The sequence below is a fragment of the Tachyglossus aculeatus genome, chromosome 6 (genome assembly GCF_015852505.1).
Source record: "Tachyglossus aculeatus isolate mTacAcu1 chromosome 6, mTacAcu1.pri, whole genome shotgun sequence".
NCBI lineage: Eukaryota > Metazoa > Chordata > Mammalia > Monotremata > Tachyglossidae > Tachyglossus > Tachyglossus aculeatus.
In genome coordinates this window covers 39174778-39201331 of record NC_052071.1, presented here as the reverse complement: position 1 = coordinate 39201331, position 26554 = coordinate 39174778, and the positions used below count along the sequence as shown (strand labels likewise).

The following is a 26554-nucleotide window of genomic DNA, read 5'->3' as shown; positions in this document are numbered from 1 at the left end:
CTTAACACATATCATTAAAAGCAAAACCACAGAAATCTTAAGCTTACCTGCCATCGAGGTCCGAATAACATTCCTCTAGGCTGTTCTTCAGAGTTGAGCTCTTAACACATATCATTAAAAGCAAAACCAAAGAAACCTTAAGCTTACCTGCCATCGAGGTCCGAATAACATTCCGCTGGGCTGTTCTTCAGAGTTGAGGCATTGTCGAAGCAAAACCGCGTGCCAGGTGTCACCCTGAGGACAATGGTCGTGATCTTTTGAAGAGATGGCCTCGGTATTCCCACATAATGGAACAATGGAAAAAGAGGACATGAAGAGACCTGCAAAAAAATCAGACGTTTACCTAGTTTCCCTTCCCCACAGCACCTGTATATATGTTTGTACATATTTTTTACTCTATTTTATTTGTACGTATCTATTCTACTTATTCTATTTTGTTAGTATGTTTGGTTTTGTTCTCTGTCTCCCCCTTTTAGACTGTGAGCCCACTGTTGGGTAGGGACTGTCTCTATATGTTGCCAATTTGTACTTCCCAAGCGCTTAGTACAGTGCTCTGCACATAGTAAGTGCTCAATAAATACAATTGATGATGATGATGATGATAGTGGGTTCTTTTGAGGCTGGTGGAGGCTCTTCCATCTTGCCCTTCAACATCAATCGTATTTATTGAGCGCTTACTATGTGCAGAGCACTGTACTAAGCGCTTCACTGGTTCCAGCCCAGGAGGCACGGGGAGCTGGGGTTTTCGGGGCACCTGAATCTCCGAGAAGGACCAATGGCCTCCTCCCCAGCACTCCCTATTGCTGGGGTGAAGTCCCATCCGATGGCAGCTTCAGTTTTAACAAAGAGGCGATAAAGTGCCTGAAAACTGTTCCTCCAATAGAAAGTTACATGCCACAGCACCTTCTTATCGCTTTGCCACATTTCTTTACTCAAATGTCTGTCACCAGTTCCCCCAACTTGTTTTTAGACTGGGAGCCAGTGATGCTGGCTGAATAATCCTTGTACCTTTACCCAGAGTTGAGTACAAAGGACGTGAGTGCAATAATGAGAAAATAAAATACTGCACACCTAGTTCCATACCCATTATAGTCACTTAGAAGCAGTATGGTGCCAATGGGAGAACTGGCTTGGGAGTCAGAGGATGTGGGTTCTAATCCCCACTCCGCTGCTTGCCTGCTGTGTGACTTTGGGCAAGTCACTTCACTTCTCTGTGCCTCGGTTACCTCATCTGTAAAGTGGGGATTAAGACTGTGAGTCCCAAGTAGGACAGGGACTGTGTCCAACCTGATTACCTTGTATAATAATGATGGCATTTATTAAGCGCTTACTATGTGCAAAGCACTATTCTAAGTGCTGGGGAGGTTACAAGGTGATCAGGTTGTCCCACGGTGGGCTCACAGTCTTAATCCCCCTTTTATAGGTGAGGTAACTGAGGCACAGATAAGTGACTTGCCCAGTCACACAGCTGATAATGGGCAGAACCAGGATTTAAACCCATGACCACTGACTCCAAAGCCCGTGCTCTTTCCACGGAGCCACGCTGCTTCTCTTCTTGGCACATAGCAAGTGCTTAATACTATAATAATAATAATTATTATTAAAGTTACCAAGTGACACCAGGGCCCCAAACTGAAAGGTTAAGATATCAGAATGGGTCACCGACAAGGACGGCGAAGTGTCTTTCACTCTAGATTTTTCAGACCAGAAAAAACGTCTCATCCAGTGTGATGGCATGGATGTGAAAGTGCTGAGAAGCATCAATCATATTTACTGAGCGCTTACCGGGTGCTGAGCACTGGTCTTAGTGCTTGGGAGGGTACCTGATACTGATGATGGTATTTGTTAAGCACTTACTATGTACCAAGCTCTGTCCTAAGCGCTGGAGAGGATACAAGGTAACCCATTTGTCCCAGCTGGGGCTCACAGTCTTAATTCCCATTTGATAGATGAGGTAACTGAGGCACAGAGAAGTGACTTGCCTAAAGTCACACAGCCGACAAGTGGGATTAGAACCCATGACCTCTGACTCCAAAGCCCATGCTCTTTCCACTGAACCACGCTGGTAGACACATTCCCTGCCCACGGTGAGCTGTGAACAGACTGGCTGACTTCTGGGGATTCCTTCCAATTTAGAGATTCTGTGCACCACAATGTGAGTGACGGAGAAAATAAACTACCCCCCCCCAAAAATTTAAAAAAAGACCCAAAACTCAGGAAATCTGAGTCTAGAGTAATTTATTTATAAATTCTATTTTTCAGACATAACCACCTTCATTTTGACACTGTATAATTGGTAGGAAAAAGCAGGAGGGCTGTTTTGATTTTAATAAAAGGCAAGGTACATTATGCAGTCAAATAATCACTATTTAGACACGGATTTTAGAGAAAATTTCCCCGAGTTAAACAGTTCCTTTACACTTTAGAAGTTACAGGCATTGCTTTGTGAGAACTTGTAGCGTTCTGCCCGCCCTTGAGCCCCATTCTCTGCAGCTGCCACTTTCACATCAGTGGAGAAGGAGTAAAAAGCATTTTAAAACATTTAAGTTTCCCGCTTATTTTGGTGTGTGTGTGCACTTCAGAACAGCTTCTAGGCTCTACTGTCTCCCATCCCACTCTAAAAAATATTCTCCCGTGAACCAGCCCTCCCTAATGACACCTCAGGGAATGACTTTGCTCCCACACTTGCTTAAAAAATGACGGAGGATCAGCATCCTCTTCAATCCCATGACCTTGTGCACTTTACAGCTCTGACTTCCTCTGGGGGGAAGGGACAGGTACAACTTTTATTTTATAATGGCATTTATTAGGCGCTTACTGTGTGCAAAGCACTGTTCTAAGCGCTGGGGAGGTTACCAGGTGATCAGGTTGTCCCACGGGGGGCTCACAGTCTTAATTCCCATTTCACAGATGAGGTAACTCAGGCACAGAGAAGTAATAATAATAATAACGGCAGTATTTGTTAAGCGCTTACTACGTGCCAGGCACTGTACTAAGCGCTGGGATAGGTACAAGATAGTTGGGTTGGACACAGTCCCTGTTCCACAGGGGGCTCCCAGTCTTAACCCCCATTTTACAGATGAGGCAACTGAGGCCCAGAGGAGCGAAGTGACTTGCCCGGGGTCACGCAGCAGACAAGTGGCAGAGCCGGGATTAGACCCCAGGTAATAGTAATAATAATAATAATGTTGGCATTTGTTAAGCGCTTACTATGTGCAAAGCACTGTTCTAAGCGCTGTGGGGATACAAAGTGATCAGGTTGTCCCACATGGGGCTCACAGTCTTAATCTCCATTTTACAGATGAGGTAACCGAGGCACAGAGAAGTTAAGTGACTCGCTCAAAGTCACACAGCTGACAAGTGGTGGAGCTGGGATTTGAACCCATGACCTCTGACTCCAAAGCCCGGGCTCTTTTCACTGAGCCACGCTGCTACTTATTTTGGTGTGTGCACTTCAGACCGGCTGCTAGGCTCTACTGTCTCCCATCCCGGCTTCTCACCAACCCTACAGAATCCCACAGATGGAACTCTTCCTGCAGTCCTCAAAACCTGTTGATGCTTATTTCTGCTGCTTCTTCTTATCCTTACTGAGGGTAAAAAAAAAAAACCTTGCCCTTAGAATGACAAAAAAGCCCATTCTGTTACTCAAATCTGCAGTTAGCGCGAGTCTCTCCTGACAACCACGAACCCCTTGAGTCGCTTGATGTGTGTCGCCATCGCGTCGGAGCTGGTAGTGGTGTCCTGCACACCTCACACCCACTGTTGGGTAGGGACTGTCTCTATATGTTGCCAATTTGTGCTTCCCAAGCGCTTAGTACAGTGCTCTGCACATAGTAAGCGCTCAATAAATACGACTGATGATGATTTTACCTGGAAACAACCAAACCAGGCAGGTGGCAACACCTCGGGGAGAAGCATTCCACACGCCAGACTCGGTGGCCCACATGAGAGCACCTTCCTCCGTTATAAACAATCCCCGAAAGTATTCCCGCTACTTGTATTTGTGCTCAGGGGTTTTTCCCCCTCAGATGACAAAATGGTAGATGCTGTTTTGATCATATATGTCTACATATGTACACACACACACACACAAACATACACATTTAAAAATTTTAAAGAGCAGTAGTGCTTTCGTGGAAATCCCCTATACATAACAACCAATACTGCACACAGACAGCACCGTGTATAGGCCAATGTAGCTGAAACTCACTAGTATACTTGGAAATATAAGAAGTTAAGGCACTTTAAATACTTAAAAAAACCTGCAGTTAGTCAGGGCAAAGAATGTGCTTGGGGCTTCTTCGTTAGGAAGGTTAGCTTGCCTTGAGAAAAAGAACAGGTTGAAACCATTAACGGATATTAGGAAATATTCTCCAGACACCACTCTGCTTTTTTTCTTCTACTATCTTGTTCAACACCAGGATTGCAGGACAGTAAATGTAAAATGACTTCAGCGGAGTGTAATTTTATTTTGTATCGGATTCAGTGCTTTCGCGTTCCTTTTCCAACATGTCCATCTGTTTTGCAGGATTTTGGATTTACTTTTTCTAAGCTTTAAACAACACGCTTGTGTAGGTGGGGGAAGAAAACACTACATTTTTGGACAATCATTCACAAGATTCATCTGAAATTATTTGACCTCCTGCCTAAACCTAGTCCTCTGCAGACCTGGATCCTCTCTGGTAAGGAGCATCGGCGACAAAACTTGAGTCTCTGCCTCTTGTTTCTGGAGGGAAACAAAAAATTAAAATTAAGAAAGCATTTTCAAACACGTGGCTTAGAGTTTATAGCTCTAAATCACGTGCACACATTAGAAGGAATTTATACTCAAGTAAAACAGTTGCTGACTGTTGGAATGCCCGAAGAATAACTCGTTACTATCATCTACCTCACGGCACTTACATATATATTCTTATACTTTATTCCCCTATCCGCAGTGCCATTTCAATGCCTCTAAACTGTAAGCTCTTTGTGGGCAGGGATTGTGTCTAACAACCCTACGGTACTGACCTCTCCCAAGTGCTTACTACAGTGCTCTGCACACAGTAAGCGCTCAGTCAATACCACTGATTGATTTACAAGAATCTGTCACATTCAGTGATTAGTGGGCAAGAAAACTGTAAGAATAAGGCATTTAGTTAAGCAAAAAGGATAAGAAAGGAGGGCACCATTTTAGTAATGGAAGGATTGGATTATAAAAACCAGACACAAACGCTCTTTCTAGGCAACCATAAGGCACTTTGGGTGTGCGCATCATTTAGATGCACAGCAAGAGGCTCGCAAACGAGGCCCACTCTTAATATCCTGGATTATTGTCTCACTCATCAAAACCAGCCCCTCGTCTTGGGTCAACATGACGTACCAGGTTACTTTTAGGTTTCTAAACTTAGATTTGCTAAGTGGCTTCGTCCAGTTGCTTTCCAGAGTCTCCAGGCGATGGGTTAAAGCTAGCTTCTGCTGGATGGCCATTCTCAGCAAAGAATTTAACGTTTTCTTCTCATCTTCCGCGGCGGCAAGCTGCCTTTGCATTTCATCCAGCTGGATGACATACTGGTCACATCTAGAATAGGAGAAAGTCACAAATGAGCAATCCCCGCTGAGCGTCACTTTCTGTTATTTTAAACACCCTGATTTCTCTTCAGCCTGACCTTCTATGGTAACCTTCCCTTTCAGGGAATACAAACAATGCCAAGAGTAGTGTAACTGAGCTGACCTGGTAGCTGCCAAAGATGAAACAAAAAACACACAAAACCAAGTACAGGGATTTAATAATTCTGAAAGTGTTCTCCTAATTCAAATAAAGTTTCTAAACAAGGTGAATTATTGGGGATTCAAGGGATTAGTTCAGTTTAACTCCTCTGCTGTGTGGCTTCTTGATCCTTTAGCCACCGCCCCCCTCTTTTTAAAAATATGATATTTGTTAAGTGCTGTGTGCCAGGCTCTGCACAGAGATACACGATCATCGGGTTGGGACACCACCCCTGACCCACATAGGGCCCACAGTTGCAGAAGAAGCAACTGAGGAACAGAGAAGTTCAGTGACTTCCCCAAGGTCACACAGCGGACAAGTGGCAGAGCCGGGATTAGAACCCAGGTCCTCTGACTCCCAAGCACATGCTCTTTTCACTAAGCCATGTTGCTGCTCACACTGATACCCACACCCCCACTGTGGCCCTTTATGTACACATTGTATACTCTATTGCTCCCTCCTACCTGACATTTATTTTAATATTTGTCTTCCCCAGCTAGATTGTAAGGTCCTTGAGGGCAGGGATCTTAGCTGCCAACTACATTTAACCTCCCAAGCTCTTGTACAGAGCACACCCCACATTCCATCAATAGTATTTAATGAGTGCTTCCTATGTGCAGAGCACTGTACTAAGCACTTGGGAAAGTACAACAGTGTTGATAGATATGATCTCTGCCCACAAGTGTTTACAGTCTACAGAGGAAGACAGTCATTAAAATAAATTATACATAGGGGATATACTAGAGTATAAAATTATCTACCTAAGTAATATGGGGATGGAGTGAAAGAGAGGAAGAAAGAAGATAATTTTCCTTAAGTCCCAATATATTGCTAGCAAGATTACCTGGAATTCTCGACTTCTAGTCCTGTGTTTTTCAGCTGCCAAGTGGTTAGGGATAAGAGAGGAAGGCATGAATGGCAAGTGTATGAACTTTACTGATTGTGTGTATATTTCAGTCGTATTTAGTATATGATACTGCTTCTTGCTGATTACTTGTATAGAATCAATTTTACCTTCATACTACTGCACCGTCCTCTCCCAAGTGCTTAGTACAGTATTCTGCACACAGTAATGCTCAATAAATACCACTGATTGATTGTTAAAATCCTTTTTTTTTTTTAGAATGGCATTTGTTAACCACTTACCTTGTGCCAGGCACTGCACTAAGCACTCAGGTAGCTACAATTTAATCAGGCCGGGCACAGTTCTTGCACCTCATTTTACAGAGGAGAGACACAGAAAAGTTAAGTGACTTGCCCACGGTCACAAAGACGACAAGTGGCAGAGTTAGGATTAGAACCCAGGCCTTTCTGACTTCCAAGCCTGAGCTCTATTTACTAGGTCACGCTGCTTCTCATTCCTTGTGGCATGCAAACTCACATCGAAAATCCACAGAACCAATCCTTCAGTCTTACTCCGGGGACTGTCTCAAAATGGCTATTCTGCATCTATTTTGCTAATGGCAGCCCCCAGACTCATGCTTACCTGCTGGCAAATATTGTCCTTAGGGAGGAAAATGTAGCAGCATCTTCTTTCAAAGTCTTCAGTTCATTCCTCAGTTTCATCATTGTTTCCGACACTAAAGACTTCTCATTTTCGTACTTACTCTTCAGATTGGAGAGCGCAACCTCAGCAGTCTTCAGAGGAGAAAGAAGAAGCGGAGAGAGGAAATCATTTTGAGCGGAAAGAACTGACCCTTAAAAGTTCTGATTTTTTACCGGAGTTTTTCCAATGATTCGCATATGCAGCCCAGCACCTTACGATTATTTGTTTAATATTATTGGAGTCCCCCAAAATGTGCTAGATCAGAAATCATAAGGGATTATAGGGCATTATTATTATTATTATTATTATTATTCTTAATAACATTAATGATAATGATGGTATCTGTTAAGTGCTATGTGCCAAGCACTGTTCTAAGCACTGGGGTACATATAAGGTTATCAGGTTGGATGCAGTCCCTGTCCCATGTAGGACTCACAGTCTTAATAGAAGCAGCGTGGCTCAGTGAGAGGCTGGGCTTTGGAGTCAGAGGTCATGGGTTCAAATCCCAGCTCCGATAATTGTCAGCTGTGTGACTTTGGGCAAGTCACTTCACTTCTCTGGGCCTCAGTTCCCTCATCTGTAAAATGGGGATGAAGACTGTGAGTTCCACGTGGGACAACCTGATCAACTTGTATCTACTCCAGCGCTTAGAACAGTGCTTTGCACATAGTAAGCGCTTAACAAATACCACCATCATTATTATTATTATTATTTCACAGATGAGGTAACAGGCTCAGAGAAGTGAAATTACTTGCCCGAGGTTACAGAGCAGATAAGTGGCAGAGCCAGGATTAGAACGCAGGTCTTTCTGGCTCCTAGGCCCATGCTCTAGCCGCTGCGCCACGCTTGTCAGGTCAATTCTGGGGAGGCGACTGGGAATGGGCAAGAGGCTTGCCATTTTTCCAGAAGTGATGCCTGTATTCATCTCTCTGAGGTAGTCTTTTTACTGTGCCATAAACTGCTGGTGGCCACCTTAATGACCACTGGCATCTTCACCCCCCTCCTTATAAATACCATCATTATCATTTTACAGCTATCTTTCAGGATTCCTGCTAGGCCTGTCCACCTCCCCGAATCCTCTCAGTGGCTCCTTAGTCCAAACCCTTCATCGCTGGTGACTTAACCCTGGAAACGTGCAGAGTTGGGAGCAGAATTGAGGTCTCCTGATTCCCAAACAACTATGACCACTCATATAATAATAATAATAATTGCATTTATTAAGCGCTTACTATGTGCAAAGCACTGTTCTAAGGCGCTGGAGAAGTTACAAGGTGATCAGGTTGTCCCACGGGGGGCTCACAGTTTTAATCCCCATTTAACAGATGAGGTAACTGAGGCACAGAGAAGTGAAGTGACTTGCCCAAAGTCTCACAGCTGACAAGTGGCAGAGGGGGGATTTGAACCCATGACCTCTGACTCCAAAGCCCATGCTCTTTCCACTGAGCAATGCTGCTTCTTTAATCAATGGTATTTACTGAGCACTTACTGTGTGTAGAACTACTGTACTACGTGCTTGGGGGGGTACGATACGAGTTGGTAGACTGTGAGCCCACTGTTGGGTAGGGACTGTCTCTATATGTTGCCAACTTGTACTTCCCAAGCGCTTAGTACAGTGCTCTGCACACAGTAAGCGCTCAATAAATACGATTGATGATGATGATGGTAGACATGATCCCGGCCCACAAGGAGCATATAATAGGTCTCCGTAAATCGTTGCAGTGGCTGAAGGATATTAAAAAAAAAAAGTTTTTTTTTCCACCTCACTCCCCACCTGTCTGTATCATTCATCTTCTTGGGAATTGTCCTGTACTTTCCCAAGCCTTTAGTAGAGTGTTCTGCACATAGTAAGTGCTCAAAAAATACCACTGAAGATGACATAAATTTGTGTGCAGGGAATGTGTCTGTTTATTGTAATATAGTACTCTCCCATGTACTTAGTACAATGCTCTGTACCGAGTAAGCACTCAGTAAATAAGACTGAATGAATTAATTGAGCCTTATTACATATTAGCTTCTTCAGTTACCTTTGCCTCTGCCAAAATCATTTACAGAGGAAATATTGTTGCAAGACTTTTTATAAAAATAAGAGACCAGCATTCTTTCTTGAAAAATGTTCTTTGTAAATACTTTAGAGGATCCCAACTAGCGTGTTTCCCACAAAGGAATTTGCCCCAGTCTCTCCACTGCCCTAATAAGGTGTCAGCTGCTCCTTGGAGGATAGAAAAGAATTCAAGATTTTCTGAGTCGTTAAAGACTGTCCGGATTTACATTTTTCTAATCATTAGCTCTGTGGGAATGTAAGGGTTCATATGATCTAAGCTCCTGTCATAATCTGCCTTTTCTTAGCTATTGCTGGTATTAATGAATTCAATAGTGAATCCTAAGAGAATTCCAATGACTTTGTTCAAGCACCACAACCTTAAAGAAATGAAAATTAGTGTGAGCACTTTAAATTTGTGCAGTCTGTAGTTGTGAAGCAGTCATTTCAGTCTTTTAACATAAATCCATCGCTAAAAGACACAGTTCACTTAGGGTTCAATCCCTAACCGGCCTCCCAAACTACACAAAAAGTACCCCTGGAAAGCACACAAAACAATAACAATAATAATGATAATAATGATATTTGTTAAGTGCGTACTATGTGCCAAGCACTGGGGTAAGATACAGGAAAATCAGGCAACACAGGGGGTTTTCAGTCTAATTAGGAGGGAGAACAGGTATTGAATGCCCATTTTGCAGACGAGAGAACAAAGGCACAGAGAAGTTAAGTGACATGCCCAGGGTGACACAGCAGGGTTTAGAACCCAAGTCCTGTGATGTCCGGGCCCGTGCTCCTTCCATTAGGCCACGCTGTTTCTCGTCCAATACAATTGAGTAGGTAGGCCCCTTCCCTGCCCACAAGGAGCTTACGCTGAATGCCACTGATCCTCACTGATGTGAAATCTTGCTGCTTACCAAGTGCTCTGCACATAGTAAGCGCTCAATAAATACGATTGATTACCAGAAATCAACCACCACATGAATACAGTAAGGATACAGTTCCACCCCGTGCAAAAGCTGGTCCAGTTATCATCGTTTCATCACTTCCTGAGAAGTGACCAGAAAGCAGACAGAGGATGGACTGGAGTGGGGAGCAGCAAGAAAAGTGGCGGAGCCGGCATTAGAACCCATGACCTTCCAATTCCCAGGCCCGTGCTCATCCTCTACGCCGGGCCGTCCCCTCGATTTTAATTAGGTTGCAATAAGGACAGACACACACCCGCCCTCCTACAGCCTTTACCTGCTTGTTTGCCTTTAAGACAGTCCTCAGGGTGGTGATTTGCTCTCTCTTTGTGCTCAGCAAAGACTTCAACTTCATGATCTCCTCAACCAGGACATCCTTATCCTTCTCCAACTCCGATGAGATGGTCTCTCGGGAGGTGTGATGCCACGACACTGCCAGCGCGGTCTGGAGATGCTTTATCTGGTCCCGAATGATGGCAGTCAGAGTGGTCAGATTCAGGGGTTCCCTGTTGCTGTCTCCAAAATCAGAACCACAAGGTGACCCACAGGAGGAAGAAGGGGACTGGTCACCACTGCCCGTTTCCCCAGCTCCCGTCTCCGGGGAAAACAAGGTCCTCCCAAAGAGATCGGAAGATTTCCTCTTCCTCACGTAGGCTTTGGTCGCGTGGCCATCTTTATAGTAGTCCAACATCACCCGGTTGGGAATTAAATTGTTGCACACGCAGATGTGGTGATACATGTTAGCCAACTCTTCAGTAAAGGCTGCCAGTTCATCCTGAGCCAGGCTGAGTTTTTCCTGAAAGTCCGAGGTCTGTTTCCTCGAGGCCCGAAGCTCGCTCTCGAGGTCGGCGATGACCTCTTGGTCCTGCCTGCCCAATCTGACGTAGAACCTCACCTTCTCGGCCAGCTCTTGAGACTCGGCCTGCCAGCTGTCTGCCTCCTCTCTGTACTTGGCTTCAATATTCTGGTATTTCTGGTGAAGTTCACCCAGTTCTTTCTTTAGGAGAGTTATCTGTGAACTAGGGGGACCGATCCCAAGTTCCTCAGAGTTCAGCTCGATCCATTGGCCATCATCCCCGTCTTTCTGCTCTTGAACACAGGACAACCTCACCTTACTGGGTTCAGACGGCCCGTCTAGAGCCTTTAGCCGTTCAAGCAGGTGGCTATTTTGCTCCTGTTGTTTCGCCAGGGCTTCCTTGCTGCCATCCAGCTGCTTCTGTAACTCTTGTATATTATTCGCCAGAGTCGACTTTTCTCCATCAATCTGCAAAGCATGAGATGAGAAATGTGAAGGATTTGCGAGCACTCAGTAGTGAGGCTTCCTTTCTGAACTCAGCGACTCCTCACATTCACCGCATTGCTTTTTAAATTCCCAGGCTGGGTATGCAGTTCACTAGATGGAAACCAGACACAAATCTAAAAAAGACAGAGAGATACATGATTTCGATGCCTCTCCTGCCTGTCCCACATTAGCGTTTCTATTCGGATTTAGGATAAGGTAATGAAAACCAGAGTAGCAAATGAGAAGTCTGGAAGACCGTATCTTCTGGGAAAAATCCTTGTTATTACATAAACCCTAATTCTCCCAAAGCTGAAATGTATTCCCTAATAGTAATTGAGGCTGTCTGGGGGCAGTGCATTAAATTTTCAGGTCACTCACCAAGGGAACATTGAGTGCAAAAGCTTTTGTCTCTCTAGAAACTATCCCCCTGTGGCCTCAAGGCTTCACTGGAAGTGTACCCTCCTGAATGCTTAGTACAGTGCTACACACATAGTAAGCGCTCAATACCACCGTTGATGATGATAATAATAATAATAATTGTGGTATTTGTTAAGCTCTATGTGCAGGCACTTTAATAAGCGCTGGGATGGAATACAAGCAAAAAGGGTTGGACACAATCTCTGTCCCTCATGGGGCTCACAGTCTCAATTCCCATTTTCACAGATGAGGTAGTTGAGGCACAGAGAAGGCATGTGACTTGCCCAAGGTCACAGAGAAGACAAGTGGCGGAGCCAGGATTAGGCACCATGACCTTCTGATTCCCAGGCCTGTGTTCTAGCCACTTGGCTATCCTGCCACTACTCATCATGTCCCAGTCACGTATTCCCTTTCCCTTCATTCAGGGATCTCTCTACCTCTCTCTAGGTACACAGAAGTATCACAGCTAAGCCACATGCCTCATCTCCTGCTTCTGAGTTCCCATCCTCTATTCCACTGGCGGCTGAAAACCTCTACTTTCGAAACGTAAGCAGCGATAATGCACTAAACAGACTTCTGTTGCCGGAGAAAACGAGGGCTCTTTTTCAACAGCCCAAACCCTGCCCAGAGTTATTTTCAGTGCCGAGAGACTCAGGTTCATTACTTGTTACCCTGGTTTGGCACTTCAGATTACACCACGGTGTGACCTATTGAACCTCGGTCATCTGGGAGGGAATACTTCAAACCCAAGGCAGGACTGGATGGTCCAAATGATGGCTCTGACAGCCCACCTGGCTGGTCACCAGTCTTGCCTTCTCAAATAGGCTCAGAGAGTTCTGCCATCTTGTATAAGAGACCCAATAATATTTGGGATGTGCTCTTCTTTTCCTTCTTCCCGGATTATCACCAGCATTATTTCTCTGATCTAGTGTCAGTGATGATGAATCTGATGGCGAGAAGCACCCCAACCACATCCAATGTCAGGGCTGTGGACTGACATTTCCATTTTACTCCAATCTTGGGTTTTCAGGGGTGAGAGCTGAAGGAGGAGCCCACCCCCAACCTATCGTGATCCTCCCCTGCTTTCCCTCATCCAGAAACACAGCTTGGGGAAGGCTGAGAGCCCAGCTGCACTAGTGGCAGTTATCAACTTCTCTGCTCCTTCACGTTCAAAAAAAGAAGAGCTCTGGGTCGAAGGCCCAGTGGAAAGAAAAAACCAACCAACCAAAAAAAAAAAACCAAAAAAAAAAACCCCAACCCCAACCCCAACCCCGCCCTTCGTTTACTTCAAAAGCTATCTTTTAAACTGCCATTTAGCAAAGGCATAATCTAGGAAATGGCAGCAGCCGGTTTTAATTTAAATTATTCCCGTTACTCTAAATGTCTCCAATCTGTTTGTACTAAAGCCTGATTTTTAACCACAAAAATCTGTTCGCCAGGATGCAGCTTACCCAATATCTGGCTCTCTGTGTCCACTGAAATAAAGTTTACATAGAAATGCTATACTTCCGTGGTTCAAAGAAGGGAGTGCTAAAGTTAAGAGTAGTTATAAATCTACAAAGCAAAGAACAAATTACAGAGCAAAGACAAACTTTTAAGCAGCAGTCTGGTCTTCAGTAATGCTTTTAAACTCCAGCCTAGGACCGATATTTTTTCTTCCTTTTACGGGCTCCTTGCTAAACCAGAACAGAACAGTTAGTCCTCCTATGAATGGGGAGTTACATTCTCAAAGAACCCCAGATTAGGAAAACTTGCTTTGTAGAACTGTCCCGGGGAGTGACACCCGCAACAGTTTTCTCCTGGCACCAAGTCTCACTGAATCCAGACAGCTGGACATTGTCAGAAGAAACGTCCTGAATTCTGCCATTGTTCCCTAGCCCAAACCCGTGCAACGGGACAACTGAGTGTGTACTTCCGTGGCAGAAGAACTGATAGTACTCTGATACGTGTTTCCATTACACACTTTGGATAGAAGGCTGCTGAGAAATTGGGGGACATTTCTCTCCGTAATTCACATCTCTCCGAAAACAGGGAGATCTGGTGCCAGAAGGAAGACTTTCTCACATATGGCCCGCAGTTCAGGGGTGAATACTATACCACGAGCTTTCCTGAATGTGCTTTTTTGGGGGAACCCAACCCCCATATTCCATGAGAACTGTTCTTAAATTTCTGGCAATGGGGATTAAAAAAAGATTAATAGGATAAAGAAACTGTAAGGTAAGCAGGAGTCCACATGCCCTAGGGACCTGATAGGACCTGACCTCTGTCTCCCCCTTTTAGACTGTGAGCCCACTGTTGGGTAGGGACTGTCTCTATATGTTGCCAACTTGTACTTCCCAAGCGCTTAGTACAGTGCTCTGCACACAGTAAGTGCTCAATAACTACGATTGATTGATTGATTGATAAGAAGTTGTTTTTGTCTTTACCCGATATCAATATCCTCCCAAGCTACCACATTAACCTGATTAAATAATAATGATAGTAACGATGGTAATAATAATAAGCACTTGTTCTGTAAGTATCTCTGAGATAGGTACAAGTAAATCAGGATGGATGCACAGTCCCTTTCCCACGTGGGGCTCACAGTTTATGTAGGAGGGGGCAGGATTAAATCCCCATTTTACAAGTGAGGTAATCGAGGCCCAGAGAAGTTGAGGGACTTACCCAAGGTCACACAGGAGGCTAGTGGCAGAGCCAGGATTAGAATCCAGGCCCTCTGACTCCCAACCTGTGCTCTTTCCACTAGACCACACTGCTTCTTCTACAGAATTCTTTGAGGATTGGGTCTTGTTCTGTTTTTACTAATTAATATTTACAGTAAAAGGAGAATACTATTACATATTTTAAATATGCCAATTCCTAGTTCACATTCTCCAAATATGCTGAGAGAAGGGAGGGGTGTAGCGGTTTCGTCTGTCATTATTAAAATTAATCCAGGGGTGGGGCTAGGAAAAATTTGGTGGACTAGAAGATTCTCAAGATTTTCAAGATTCCCAGGATAAATTCACATCACAAAGCTATATTATTTCACATTTCATTTCTGCTCTCTCAAAGCAGGGTAGGTGGTGGTTGGGAGGGTGGGGAGAAGAAACGAAGCACATTATTGACTATAGTCGGTTTCACTCTAAAGTTTGTCACTGAAAAAAAAATAACAGCAGTTTCAACAAACTACGGCACACCCAAACGTCCACAGAAATTCACTGAGTTCAAGAAGGAGCTAGAGCTTTCCCAAAAGAAATCAGCGAAGTTTAAAAACACTGCTACCTGGGTTTCAAAAGCCAACAATTAACAGTCTCTGCAGGTGTGAGGTGAGTAGCTGCTCAAGAGTCAGGATGTGGCATTTTAAGAATATTTTTAGTCATTTCCTGTTGTGAAGAGTCATTAGCACCAAAACGAATCAAGATACTCTACTAGTGCTTCCCCTTTTCAGCTCATGGGAGTTCCACTGTAGGGGAAGACCGAAAACTATATTTTGTAAAAATATACCAGTCCTTTTTAGCCAAGTAGTAGTTACACATAGCCCTTTCTAAGCACCCTGATGGCAAATAAAACAGCACCGGGAGAGGTGTGGCCAGCTGCACGTGATGACCATATCGGAGACAAAGAAACTTTTCATTTATAACAAGAGAAAAGCATTTTCTTCTGTTTAAACAGAAAAGTCGCTTCATAAACGAACTACCACCAAATGCCAAATGGAAATCTCCAGGTCCTGTCACAAGACATCATAATGCTTTCCTACAATGGGAATTTCTGAGCCTGTTATAAAGAACCAAGGATAAAGTTTATCATGCAAATATTCAAAGATGAATCTTCTGCAAATTCAAGAACAGATGTGGTCATTCTCTGTACAGGCCTAATATTCAGGACCTGATTATTAAACAACAAGGTAAATGACAGTGGCACAAGAATTATTCAGTCCCCAAAGACAGGCAACATCATCTTCTTTCTTACCCTTTGAATTAGTGCCACTAAAATCACTGTTTCAGAAAACAAACATGGGGAAGAGTTATGGAGAGCGAGAGAGAGAAAGGGAGAGAGAGATGGAGAGAGAGAGAGAGATCTACAGAAGACTTGAGTTCACATTTTTCAAAGTAAACACTAATGGAGTGGGTCAAAAACCTAGTAAAAATCTCTATTTTTTAAAGTTACCTATTAGCAATAAGAAACTATCCTGTATCCAAGTCCTACTGCACTGCTATCATAATTTCTAACTTTTCCCACTTTGTTCTTTACAGTTAATTATGTCTGCATGAAAACAGGATCTGTTCCTTTTCAGTCCACGACCCAACTGTTCATGACCTAGATCTCTACAGCAACTAATTATGCCTCTACAACACAAAATTCTTATTCTCTGAAAGGATGAGCAACCACAGTAATGAAGTTGGAGAGAAGTAGAAAAGGGCACATGGCCATTCTTAGAAGAACTAAAAAGGGAAAAGAAAAATGCTGAAATTGAATCCAATGAAGCACAGCGTTCCACAGGAGAAATGAGATGAGGTCACGATAAGAGAAAGGGGATGGAGAGGGAGGGTCTAAAGCCCCTTTATGATAAACAAAGAGTCTTTCATCTTTATTACAAAAATCTCAGATACAGAAACTGGCCAGGGATTGTATCCAAATATCATCCATGTACTTCCTTACCAATACTTAATCCAGGGCTATGTACACAGTATACACTTAATAAACACAATTCCTACTAGTATTATTATTACTATTCCCCTACCTTGACCTTGAATATTTTTCTAAAAAGATGATCTTTCCCAATCAACTGTTAAGAAATCAGGACGTCCGCCAATTTAGCTTATATTCGTTGGAGTAGGTTTCTTTAGACCATAACCCCTCCTATTTCCACTACTGGAAACTTCTACTAGTTCAGTAGTACTATCAGTAAATACTAATAATTATCATTATTATCATGGCAACTATTTTCTTTGAGATGAACATGGAGTAAATGCAAGACTATGAGATCAGACACATCCCCTCCCATATGGGACACGCAATTTGTCGATCACTCGGGGCCTCAATTTTCTCCTCTGAAAGATGAGGATAAGTGATTTGCCCAATGTCACAAGCAGGACAGCGGCAGAGTTAGGATTGGAACCTGGGGCTCCTGACTCCCAGCTCCGTGCTGCTTTCTAGTGAATAGCGGATAAAGCAAACAAACAAACAAAACCCCCCACAAAACCCACTCAACAAGTGTGATTTTGATCATTTTATAGGGCAGCTAACGGTTCATAAAGATTAACCGATTGACCAAATGAGCCTTCAGAAGAAAGTGGCAATTACTTGAGAGATTCAAATTGATTTCCTAGGTCATTAGTTTCCTTTGGCATTAGGGGGAAAATGCTCTTCCCCACCCTTTCCCCCTTTTCCTCCAACTGAAAAGTGAGGAAAATAATTTTTGCCATCTTACCGCCTCACAGGGCTGCGGTGAGATGTCAAAGAAAATAAAAACTGGGTAAGTTCTGAACAAAACGAATTTTAAAATCATTAAGAATTCACCAATAACCTTTAAGTGCCACGAGATTAAAACAGAGGACAGCTTGTTTCACACTGGAGCAGACTGCAATCCCGCCTGAAGTCTACTGTTCTAGGCCCAAGAAGGTAAGGTGTTCTCTTGTTAGCTTATTTGGTGATGTGCTAAATTTATATGGATGATTTCAGCAAAGGCTATTTTGGGAGAAATAGCTAAGACTTCCAGCATATTTGTCTCACAAATTCACACATATCATCCAGGAAAACTTTTGGAGGGCAGCTGCCATTTCTCAGCTAGCTTGCCTTAAGTGGCTGGAGCTGGGTTTTGTGTGTATGGGTGTGCCTGTACGCAAAGCTGCACGACTAAACAGGAAACTCAGAAGAGCTTATCCATCTACAGTTCTTTTCTTATGATTAACCAGCTACGGGTTTAAGAAGTCTTTAGATCTCTTTTCTGTTTGAGGCAATCCTTTAAACTGGTGAAACCACCAGAATACCCTTCCATGTCATCCACAGGATTAAGAGAGTTTGCTCCTCCACTACACAGCCTTTTTGAAGTTTAGAAATATAACGGCTCTCACGCTAACCCTGAAAAGTACTCAGCCATTTTCTGCTCAAACAAAACTTGAAGGTCTTTTAGCGTGGCTCCGTGGAAAGAGCCCGGGCTTTGGAGTCGGAGGTCATGGGTTCAAATCCCGGCTCCGCCACTTGTCAGCTGGGTGACTCTGGGCGAGTCACTTCACTTCTCTGAGCCTCAGTTCCCTCATCTGTAAAATGGGGATGAAGACTGTGAGCCCCACATGGGACAACCTGATCACCTTGTAAACTCCCCAGCGCTTAGAACAGTGCTTTGCACATAGTAAGTGCTTAATAAATGCCATTATTATTATTATTATCATCTGATAAAATCAGCTGTCTTTCTGACATCCACAATAGCTTCTCCAGCATGGCCTAGCGGAAAGAGCCCAGGCCTGGGAATCAGAGGATCTGGGCTGTAATCCCAGCTCTGCCGCTTGTCTGTTATGTGACCTTGGGCAAGTCACTTACTTGTCTGTGCCTCAGTTACCTCATCTGTAAAACAGGGATTAAGCCTGTGAACCCCAAGTGGGATGGGAACTGTGTCCAAACCTGATTAGCCTGTCTCCACCCCAGCGCTTAATACAGTTCCTGGCATGTAGTAAGTGCTTAAAAGACACCGTGACAAACGAAACAACAAAAAGTAAGAAACCTAATCATACCTGGAGGAGCTGTTGCTTCAGTTTCTGAATCTCTGTAAAACTGAGCTCACTGAACAGATCACTCACTAAACCAGGTTCAGGTGGCAGGCTGTTCCTGGCCCCGGGGGTGGACTCCATGTTCTCCCCAAGAAGTTTACTGAAGCCACCGTTGGCGTATCCACTGTCCAGTTCGTCTTCATCACCCTGATTCAGTTCCTCCAGGTTCACTTGCAGGTTCCTGAGGGAACCATAGTTACCATAGCCAGACAGCTCTTTGCGCAATTCGTTCTTCTGTTCCCGCTCACTCTTGAGGGATTCTAGGGCCTCCTCCAGCTGCTGCTCAGAAATTTCCTTCAGTCGAGCCATTTCGTCCAGTTGACCATTGAGTACTTCAAATTCTTCCTCTCTTCTCTTCAGTTCATGTTTTAGGCATTCAAATTCGACCTGACATGAAAGCAACGAATAGTCCTTAAACAGATTTATTTTCTCAAGGCAGAGATCATCATCATCAATCAGTCGTATTTACTGAGCGCTTACTGTGTGCAGAGCACTGGACTAAGCGCTTGGGAAGTACAAGTTGGCAACATATAGAAACAGTCCCTACCCAGCAGTGGGCTCACAGTCTAAAAGGGGGAGACAGAGAACAAAACTAAACATACTAACGAAGTAAAATAAATAGAATAGATATGTACAAGTAAAATAGAGTAATAAATATGTACAAACATATATACATATATACAGGTGCTGTGGGGAAGGGAAGGAGGTAAGATGGGGGGATGGAGAGGGGGACGAGGGGGAGAGGAAGGAAGGGGCTCAGTCTGGGAAGGCCTCCCGGAGGAGGTGAGCTCTCAGTAGGGCCTCAGATCTGATTGATCATCCACGTCTCCATTCCTCTGCTGCCCTATCTATACTCGCATCATGTAGTCAAGTGCCTATAGCTACAATTGTATTTATTCTGACGGTTTCGACACCTGTCTACATGTTTTGTTTTGTTGTCTGTCTCCCCCTTCTAGACCGTGAGCCCGCTGTTGGGTAGGGACCGTTTCTATATGTTGCCGACTTGTACTTCCCAGGCGCTTAGTACACTGCTTTGCACACAGTAAGCGCTCAATACGATTGAATGAATGAATGAATGAAGTGCCATATGGAAATGGACAGAAAGCAGAGTACTATTAATCTTGTTCTGGCCAGGAGAGGTCCATGATGATGATAATAATAATAATAATAAAAATGGCATTTATTAAGTGCTTACTATGTGCAAAGCACTGTTCTAAGCACTGGGGAGGTTACAAGGTGATCAGGTTGTCCCACAGGGTGCTCACAGTCAATCCACATTTTACAGATGAGGTAACTGTTGACCCAGAGAAGTGACTTTCCCAAAGTCACACAGCTGACAGTTGGCGGAGCTGGGATTTGAACCCATGAACTCTGACTCCAAAGCCCGTGCTCTTTCCACTAAGCCACGCGGCTTCTCTAATGATGACAATTATTATCTATTATCTAATGATGATGACAGTTATGATACTACTCTGGTATTCGTTAAGCGCTCATTAGATGTGTCAATCACTGTTCGAAAAGCTGGTGTAGATACAAGTTAATCAGGTTGGACCCAGTCCCTGTTGCTTATGGGGCTCATGGTCTAAGTAGGAGGATGAAAAGGTATCGAATCCTCATTTTACAGCTGAGGAAACTGCGATCCAGGCAAGTTAAGTGACTTGCCCAAGGTCACACAGCAGTCACGTGGCAGAGCTGGGATTAGTACCCAGGTCCTCTGACTCTCAGAGCTGTGTTTTACTAAGCACTCACTGTGCTCTTGGGAGAGTACGACAGAGGAGGTACATCCAATGTCTCATCCTCCGGGAGCTTATAGTCGAGCTGGGGGAATGAAGAGAGTGATAGACATTTGGTGGCCCTGAGCAAGTCCCCTCAGTTCAACTTGGTATGGGGCTTTGCCACGTGCTTGCTGTGTGACCTTGGGCAAGTCACTTAATTTCTCGGTACCTCAGTTACATCATCTGTAAAATGGGAATTAAGACTGAGTCCCCGGTGAGACGGGGACTGTGTCCAACCTGATTATCTTGTGCTTTCTCCAGCGCTTAGAACAGTGCTTGGCACATAGCAAGCACTTAAGTACCATAATAATATTATCATTATTACTGTCTCTATATGTTGCCAATTTGTACTTCCCAAGCGCTTAGTACAGTGCTCTGCACATAGTAAGAGCTCAATAAATACGATTGATGATGATGATGATTATTACTCTGGGTCAGGCAAGTGAAGTAGTTCTGCTTCTTAACCCCTCCCTCTGCCCTCAGACATTAGTTCTGGGAATCCAGGCAGAGCGATTCAAGCTCAGGTGGGGAGAAACAGGGTCCCCCTCAACACACAGGGTCTTGAAATGGGCTCTTCTGGAGAACCGCACAATTTGCAGCCCTTAAGATCAGCTCTTGACAGTGTTTTACATGCAACCTCAAAGGGTCTATCCCTTGAGACCACTAGGTAGGTCACTCTTTCAGGGCAAACTCTTTGGTTCACAGAATCTGCAGTCCAAGTCGGAGGCGGCTTTACATTCAACACTTGCCAAAAGGCACCCTATGACTCTATAAAAGGAGGGATCAACTTTCTTTTGGACACAGATCGATAGAGTGGAGTGGCATAAAATGCCAGGGAGGCCAAAATACCTGGTTCTCTTTCAAAGTGGAAACCTGCTTCTGTAAGGAGATATTTTCTTCCTCCAGTTCTGTGCAGTCCTGCAGCTGCCGATTTTCTCTGACCTTGTACTGTTTGACCTCATCTTTCAATTGAGCTTTTTCAGTCTCTATGCCCTTGCATTCCTGGGGAGAAAAATCGTAAATGGACATTTAAATGGGCATTTCACAGCTTCTCCATTTTTTCCCCAAGAAAGTTCTCCTTTAATATACATGTATATAAGTACTCAAAGGGTTTTGTGTAAGAAATAGTACGAGTGATATCTGTTTCGCTTTTTGCATAAATTCTTGGCCTTTCAGGGAGGTGATTGTTTGTCCTGCCCCCATCTTTTTTTTTTAATGGTATTTAAGTGCTTATTATGTGCCAGGCACAAGACAATCATGTTGGAATACAAGATAATCTTTCTCCTGACAGGTAGATGCTAACGGGCTGGATCACAACCACATAAGCCTTACAAAAACAAGGACACCCAAAGAGCCCAGGTCAGTTTGCATTCCTGGTTTTTTAATCTATGTAATTCATATTTATTAAGCATCAAGGTAGATTGGGTATTAGGCACGACATGCCCCCCCAAAATGTCATCTCTGAACATAACTCTAGTGAAGACAATTGATTATTCCGGTGGTGTCATTTTAGTTTTGGCCTTTTGTCTCCTCGGGTTCTTGGCAAACGATGCACTTCTACACCCAGCTGTGACTTTAACTGGAACAATCAGGCTTGAATATTTCTCCTTCTTCAGCTATACAGCACCTATCAGTAAATATCCTCTCTCTTATTGCAACAACTTCACCGCACTACGAGGCTCCCCTGAACTTGGGATTTTTGCCTGGATAAAGCCCTATTTCCTTCCCAACACTGTAGTTGGGAATATTTAGAAGAAAAAGTGGCTAAAGTTACCTTGCTCAAGTACACAGGTCTATATTTTTTCAAGTATAGCATCCACGTTCCCTATTTACAGGGAACAGAACCGGTTCGGGCTAGGTCTCTTGTTTGGATACAGCAAGGATGTGGAGTTGTTGTCAGAAAGTTTTCCCCGTGTCAGGGGTTTGACAAAAAGAGATCTGTTCTACTGCCCGCTCAGAGAAGGTGCTAAAACGCCAAAGAGGAGAGTGGACTAAAGAGCCGGACTGGCTCCAGACATTTGGCAATCCCTGGGGAGGGGAAAAATTTGGTTACCCGTCTGTAGTTCCACACATAACTGTTATGCGGCGTGAAGTAATTGTGGTAATAATTGTGTTTGTTCTGACGACCTGACACCTGTCCGCATGTTTTGTTGTCTGTCTCCCCCTTCTAGTCTGTGAGCCTGTTGTTGGGTAGGGACCGTCTCTATATGTTGCCAACTTGTACTTCCCAAGTGCTTAGCACAGTGCTCTGCACACAGTAAGCGCTCACTAAATACGACTGAATGAATGAATGGTATTTGTTAAGTACTTACGATGTGTCAAGCACTGTTCAAAGACCTGGATCCGATCCAAGTTAATTAGGTTGGACACAGTCCCTATCCCACATGGGGCTCACAGTCCAAGTAGGGGCGAGAACAGGTACTGAATCCCCATTTTACAGATGAGGAAACTGAGGCAGAGAGAAGTGAAATGACTTGCCCAAGGTCTCACCCAGCAGGCAAGTGGCAGAGCCAGGAGTAGAACTCAGGTCCTCTGACTCTTGGGCCCCTGGTCTTTCCCATAGGCCACGCTGCTCCAAGTCTTTCTCTGGTGATCGGGGGCAGGCGGGACAAGGAGGGGGCTCCTGACCTCCACTGCTTGGTCCAGAGTTATTGGGTGTCCCTCTATGTCTTGGGAAGATTTTCAACTGCTGCCTCTTGCCCCCCTGCCTGACAGTACATTGAGGCAGCTGTTTCACTTGCTAATATCAGAAGCCAATTTTATCGAAAGGAGGCTAACGTGGTTCTTCCCCATCCCATTTTGCCCTCCCTTTCTCTGCCCCAAGGGAGGCTAGGTTTTTCCCCAGCTAGGTAAAAAGGCCAAGTGTTTCTCTAGCCTTCCTGCTCTTCTCCCTCACAATACCATGGCCCGGCTTTCTCCGGTCAGCTCTCCCACGACCTTTCCATTCTACCTCTCCTCTGTTGTCGCCTCGTGTCATTTCACAGAGTCCTTAATCTTCTAGGATTTGGTCCACTTGTCTGAGGTGTGACCTTGGGCAAGTCACTTTTGTGCGTCAGTTTCCTCAACTGCAAAATGGGGATTAAATCCTACGGCCCTCCTACTCAGACCGTGAGCCCCATGTGAGACAAAGGCTGCGTCCATTCTGATTATCTTGTACCTACCGAGTGCTTAGTATGGTGTTTGGCACACAATAAGTGCTCAAGTATTATTATTATTATAAATTGAAAACTATTTTTGGAGAAGGTCACAAGGCCATAATATTAATATACTCAACTAGAAAAAACAAGTTATTTGTGATATGTTTGGTAATTTACCTCAATGAATCCTTAAAGAGCAAAGAAGAGTCATTCGCTCCATTAAAATTCAGGCCAACAACTAAATCCTCCAACTTCCTTCGAGACTGTTACCAATTGATTCACCCCCTCCCTACAATTCTGATGTCCTTTACATTCTCAAACTAGATTGGAAGTCCTTGAAATGCACCGACATGAAAAGAACTGCCTTTTTCTACGCCAGTGTATACAAATGCTAGCAGCATCCACTTACTACCCTGTTAAATAATAAATGAGAAAACGATCCCAAACATTTTATCACTAGCATGTTACACAATACTGCCAGTATTAGGAACTACAAATAATTTTGTTTTTAAAAGATATTTTCAAAGGGTAGTTCCGTACACAAGCTTTTCATTTTGAGCATGGAATTGAAAGGGGCCATGGACTTTTGGGGAGGTGAAGACTGAGAAGAGACAAGCTTCAAAGAACTAACACGACAGAAATCCTCTGGTTCGGATGGTTAAAAACCAGGAATCAATCGAATTTGAGTGTTGACTGTGTGCTTGGGAGAGTACCATATAACGCAGTTGGTAGTAGACATGTCCCCTGTCCTCAAGGAGCTTACAGTCTAGAGACACTGTTTCTAAAGGGCTTGTTTGGTTATGTGCTGAATCTCTGTTGTGACACAGCCGCTCAGCACCGATATAGGGGCAGCAAACAGTTCGTCTCCCAGTTTCCTGATTGGAAACCCTCCGGTCTTGTCTGAGGTCTGGGTGTTTAAATGGAAAAGCTTTGTGGACAGTTGGCCCTGTGGAGTGGACACCTTTTTCTGTGCATGATTTTGTCACAGAACTAGCTCACACTCAATCAAAGGGGAGGTGAGGCAGGGAGACAGGTGACAATTTGGGTTACAAAAAAGGCCATGGCACGTCCCACTTCAGATATCATTCAATCATTCATTCACTCGTAGTTATTGAGCACTTACTGTGTGCAGAGCACTGTACTAAGTGCTTGGGAAAGTACAACAATTAACAGTGACATTCCCTGCCCACAAAGAGCTTACAGTCTAGGGCAGAAAAAAATCGCAATCAATAGTTGTAATAACGGTGGAAGTTTACCTGTGCTTTTAAAATTAACCCACTGAGGTCTGAGAGGTTAAAAACAGAATATGAGATAATCAGGAACTGTTTACAGGGAGGTAAACTGACCCAAATCACTCAATCATATTTGAGCGCTTATTGTGTGTACAGCACTGTACTACGCAGTAGGAAGAGTACAACAATAAACAGACACATAAGCCACCCACAGAACCACCCCCTACCATTTTCCACTTGAGAGCCAGACACCCACCTTTTTAAGATCCTGGATTATGGCACTGAGGCGGTCATTTTCTGCAGAGGTACTACTCAGGTGGGCTCTCAGCTGTTTAATGTCAGTCTGTAAATCCTCAATTTTCTCTGTCAGCTTGGCTTCTTTGGAAGCTGTCTCCTGAAGTAAGCACTCCTCCCGGCTTTCCCCATCAGCTGTGGCCCGTTTATGATTACTGTAAGACTCGGCTAATGCCTAAAATGTAGGCAGAAAACAACCACTTCAGGGGCAGCACGGAGAAGTGTCTGGAGAACAATATTTACAGCAGTACTGTCAAATGAGCAAAGTTATAATCACAGGTAGCTATCCCCCTGCCGCAACTACAATATACTTTCTGGTGATCAGAAGGGAGCAAGTGTTCATTTTTATTCTCAAAAGTTATGGAAAACAGAATCAATATTTTAAACCGATAATTTAAAGAACAAAAAATGGGTGACTAAATAGTTTGAGAATTTTAGTGGAAGAGGCCAGGGAGTGAAAGTGATGACCTAAATAGGCAGGAACATCCCCCCCAGCCGTACCTCCTTCCCCTCCCCACAGCACCTGTATATATGTATATATGTTTGTACATATTTATTACTCTAATTATTTATTTTATTTGTACATATTTATTCTACTTATTTTATCTTGTTAATATGTTTTGTTTTGTTGTCTGTCTCCCCATTCTAGACTGTGAACCTACTGTTGGGTAGGGACCGTCTCTATATGTTGCCAACTTGGACATCCCAAGCGCTTAGTACAGTGCTCTGCACACAGTAAGTGCTTAATAAATATGATTGAATGAATGAATGAACGAACAAAGGAGTACCTTGTAATATCTTCCCAAGAATGTTTATTCACATAGACACAGACACGGCCACGTCACAGATGACTTAACAAGTTGTCCAAAACTCTCTAACGACTGCCCCATTTTACCTCTTTAACGTGCTTCAGCTCCAGTCTCTGCGATTCTAGCTCTAGCTCCAGATCTCCACATCTCCGTTTGAGGTCCGCGTTTTCCTCCAGCACCACCAGCCCATACTTAGCAGCTTGGACCTTTTCTTGAGTCGTCTCCTGAAGCTCCGTCGACAGGCGTTCCACTTCAGCCCTCAACAGGACCACGACCTTTTCTTGATCCATTGGGACCTTTCTGGAGTATTACTTTTGAAGGTAACATCAGTGAAGACTTGACATGATGCCGTGGGCCAAATCCTTGAAAGGTAAAGGAAAGAACAGCTTTTTTTTAAAAAAAAAACCAAGCCAAAAGCATTACTGAAAATCCTGAATTTACTCACAAGCAAGGTTAAAAACATAGTTCGAGGTGACTAAATGTCGTTTTTAAAAGTATCAGAGAGAGGCTGGGAAAACGGCCAGTCCTAAAATCAAGTTCCCAAGCAGCAACAATTGGACA

The 26554-nt window shown here is 43.9% G+C and overlaps 1 protein-coding gene across 1 annotated transcript; it reads right to left on the bottom strand.

Moving 5' to 3' along the window:
- Positions 1-3369: 3369 nt before the first annotated feature.
- LOC119929787 (protein bicaudal D homolog 2-like) lies at positions 3370-26355 on the bottom strand. Its single transcript, XM_038748068.1, has 8 exons — positions 26080-26355; positions 25147-25359; positions 21371-21523; positions 18711-19133; positions 10576-11562; positions 7236-7387; positions 5363-5560; positions 3370-4726 (listed from the first exon to the last, which is right to left on the bottom strand). Coding segments are annotated over exons 1-8 (2331 nt in total). The 5' UTR covers positions 26284-26355; the 3' UTR covers positions 3370-4725.
- Between the last annotated feature and the right edge of the window lie 199 nt (positions 26356-26554).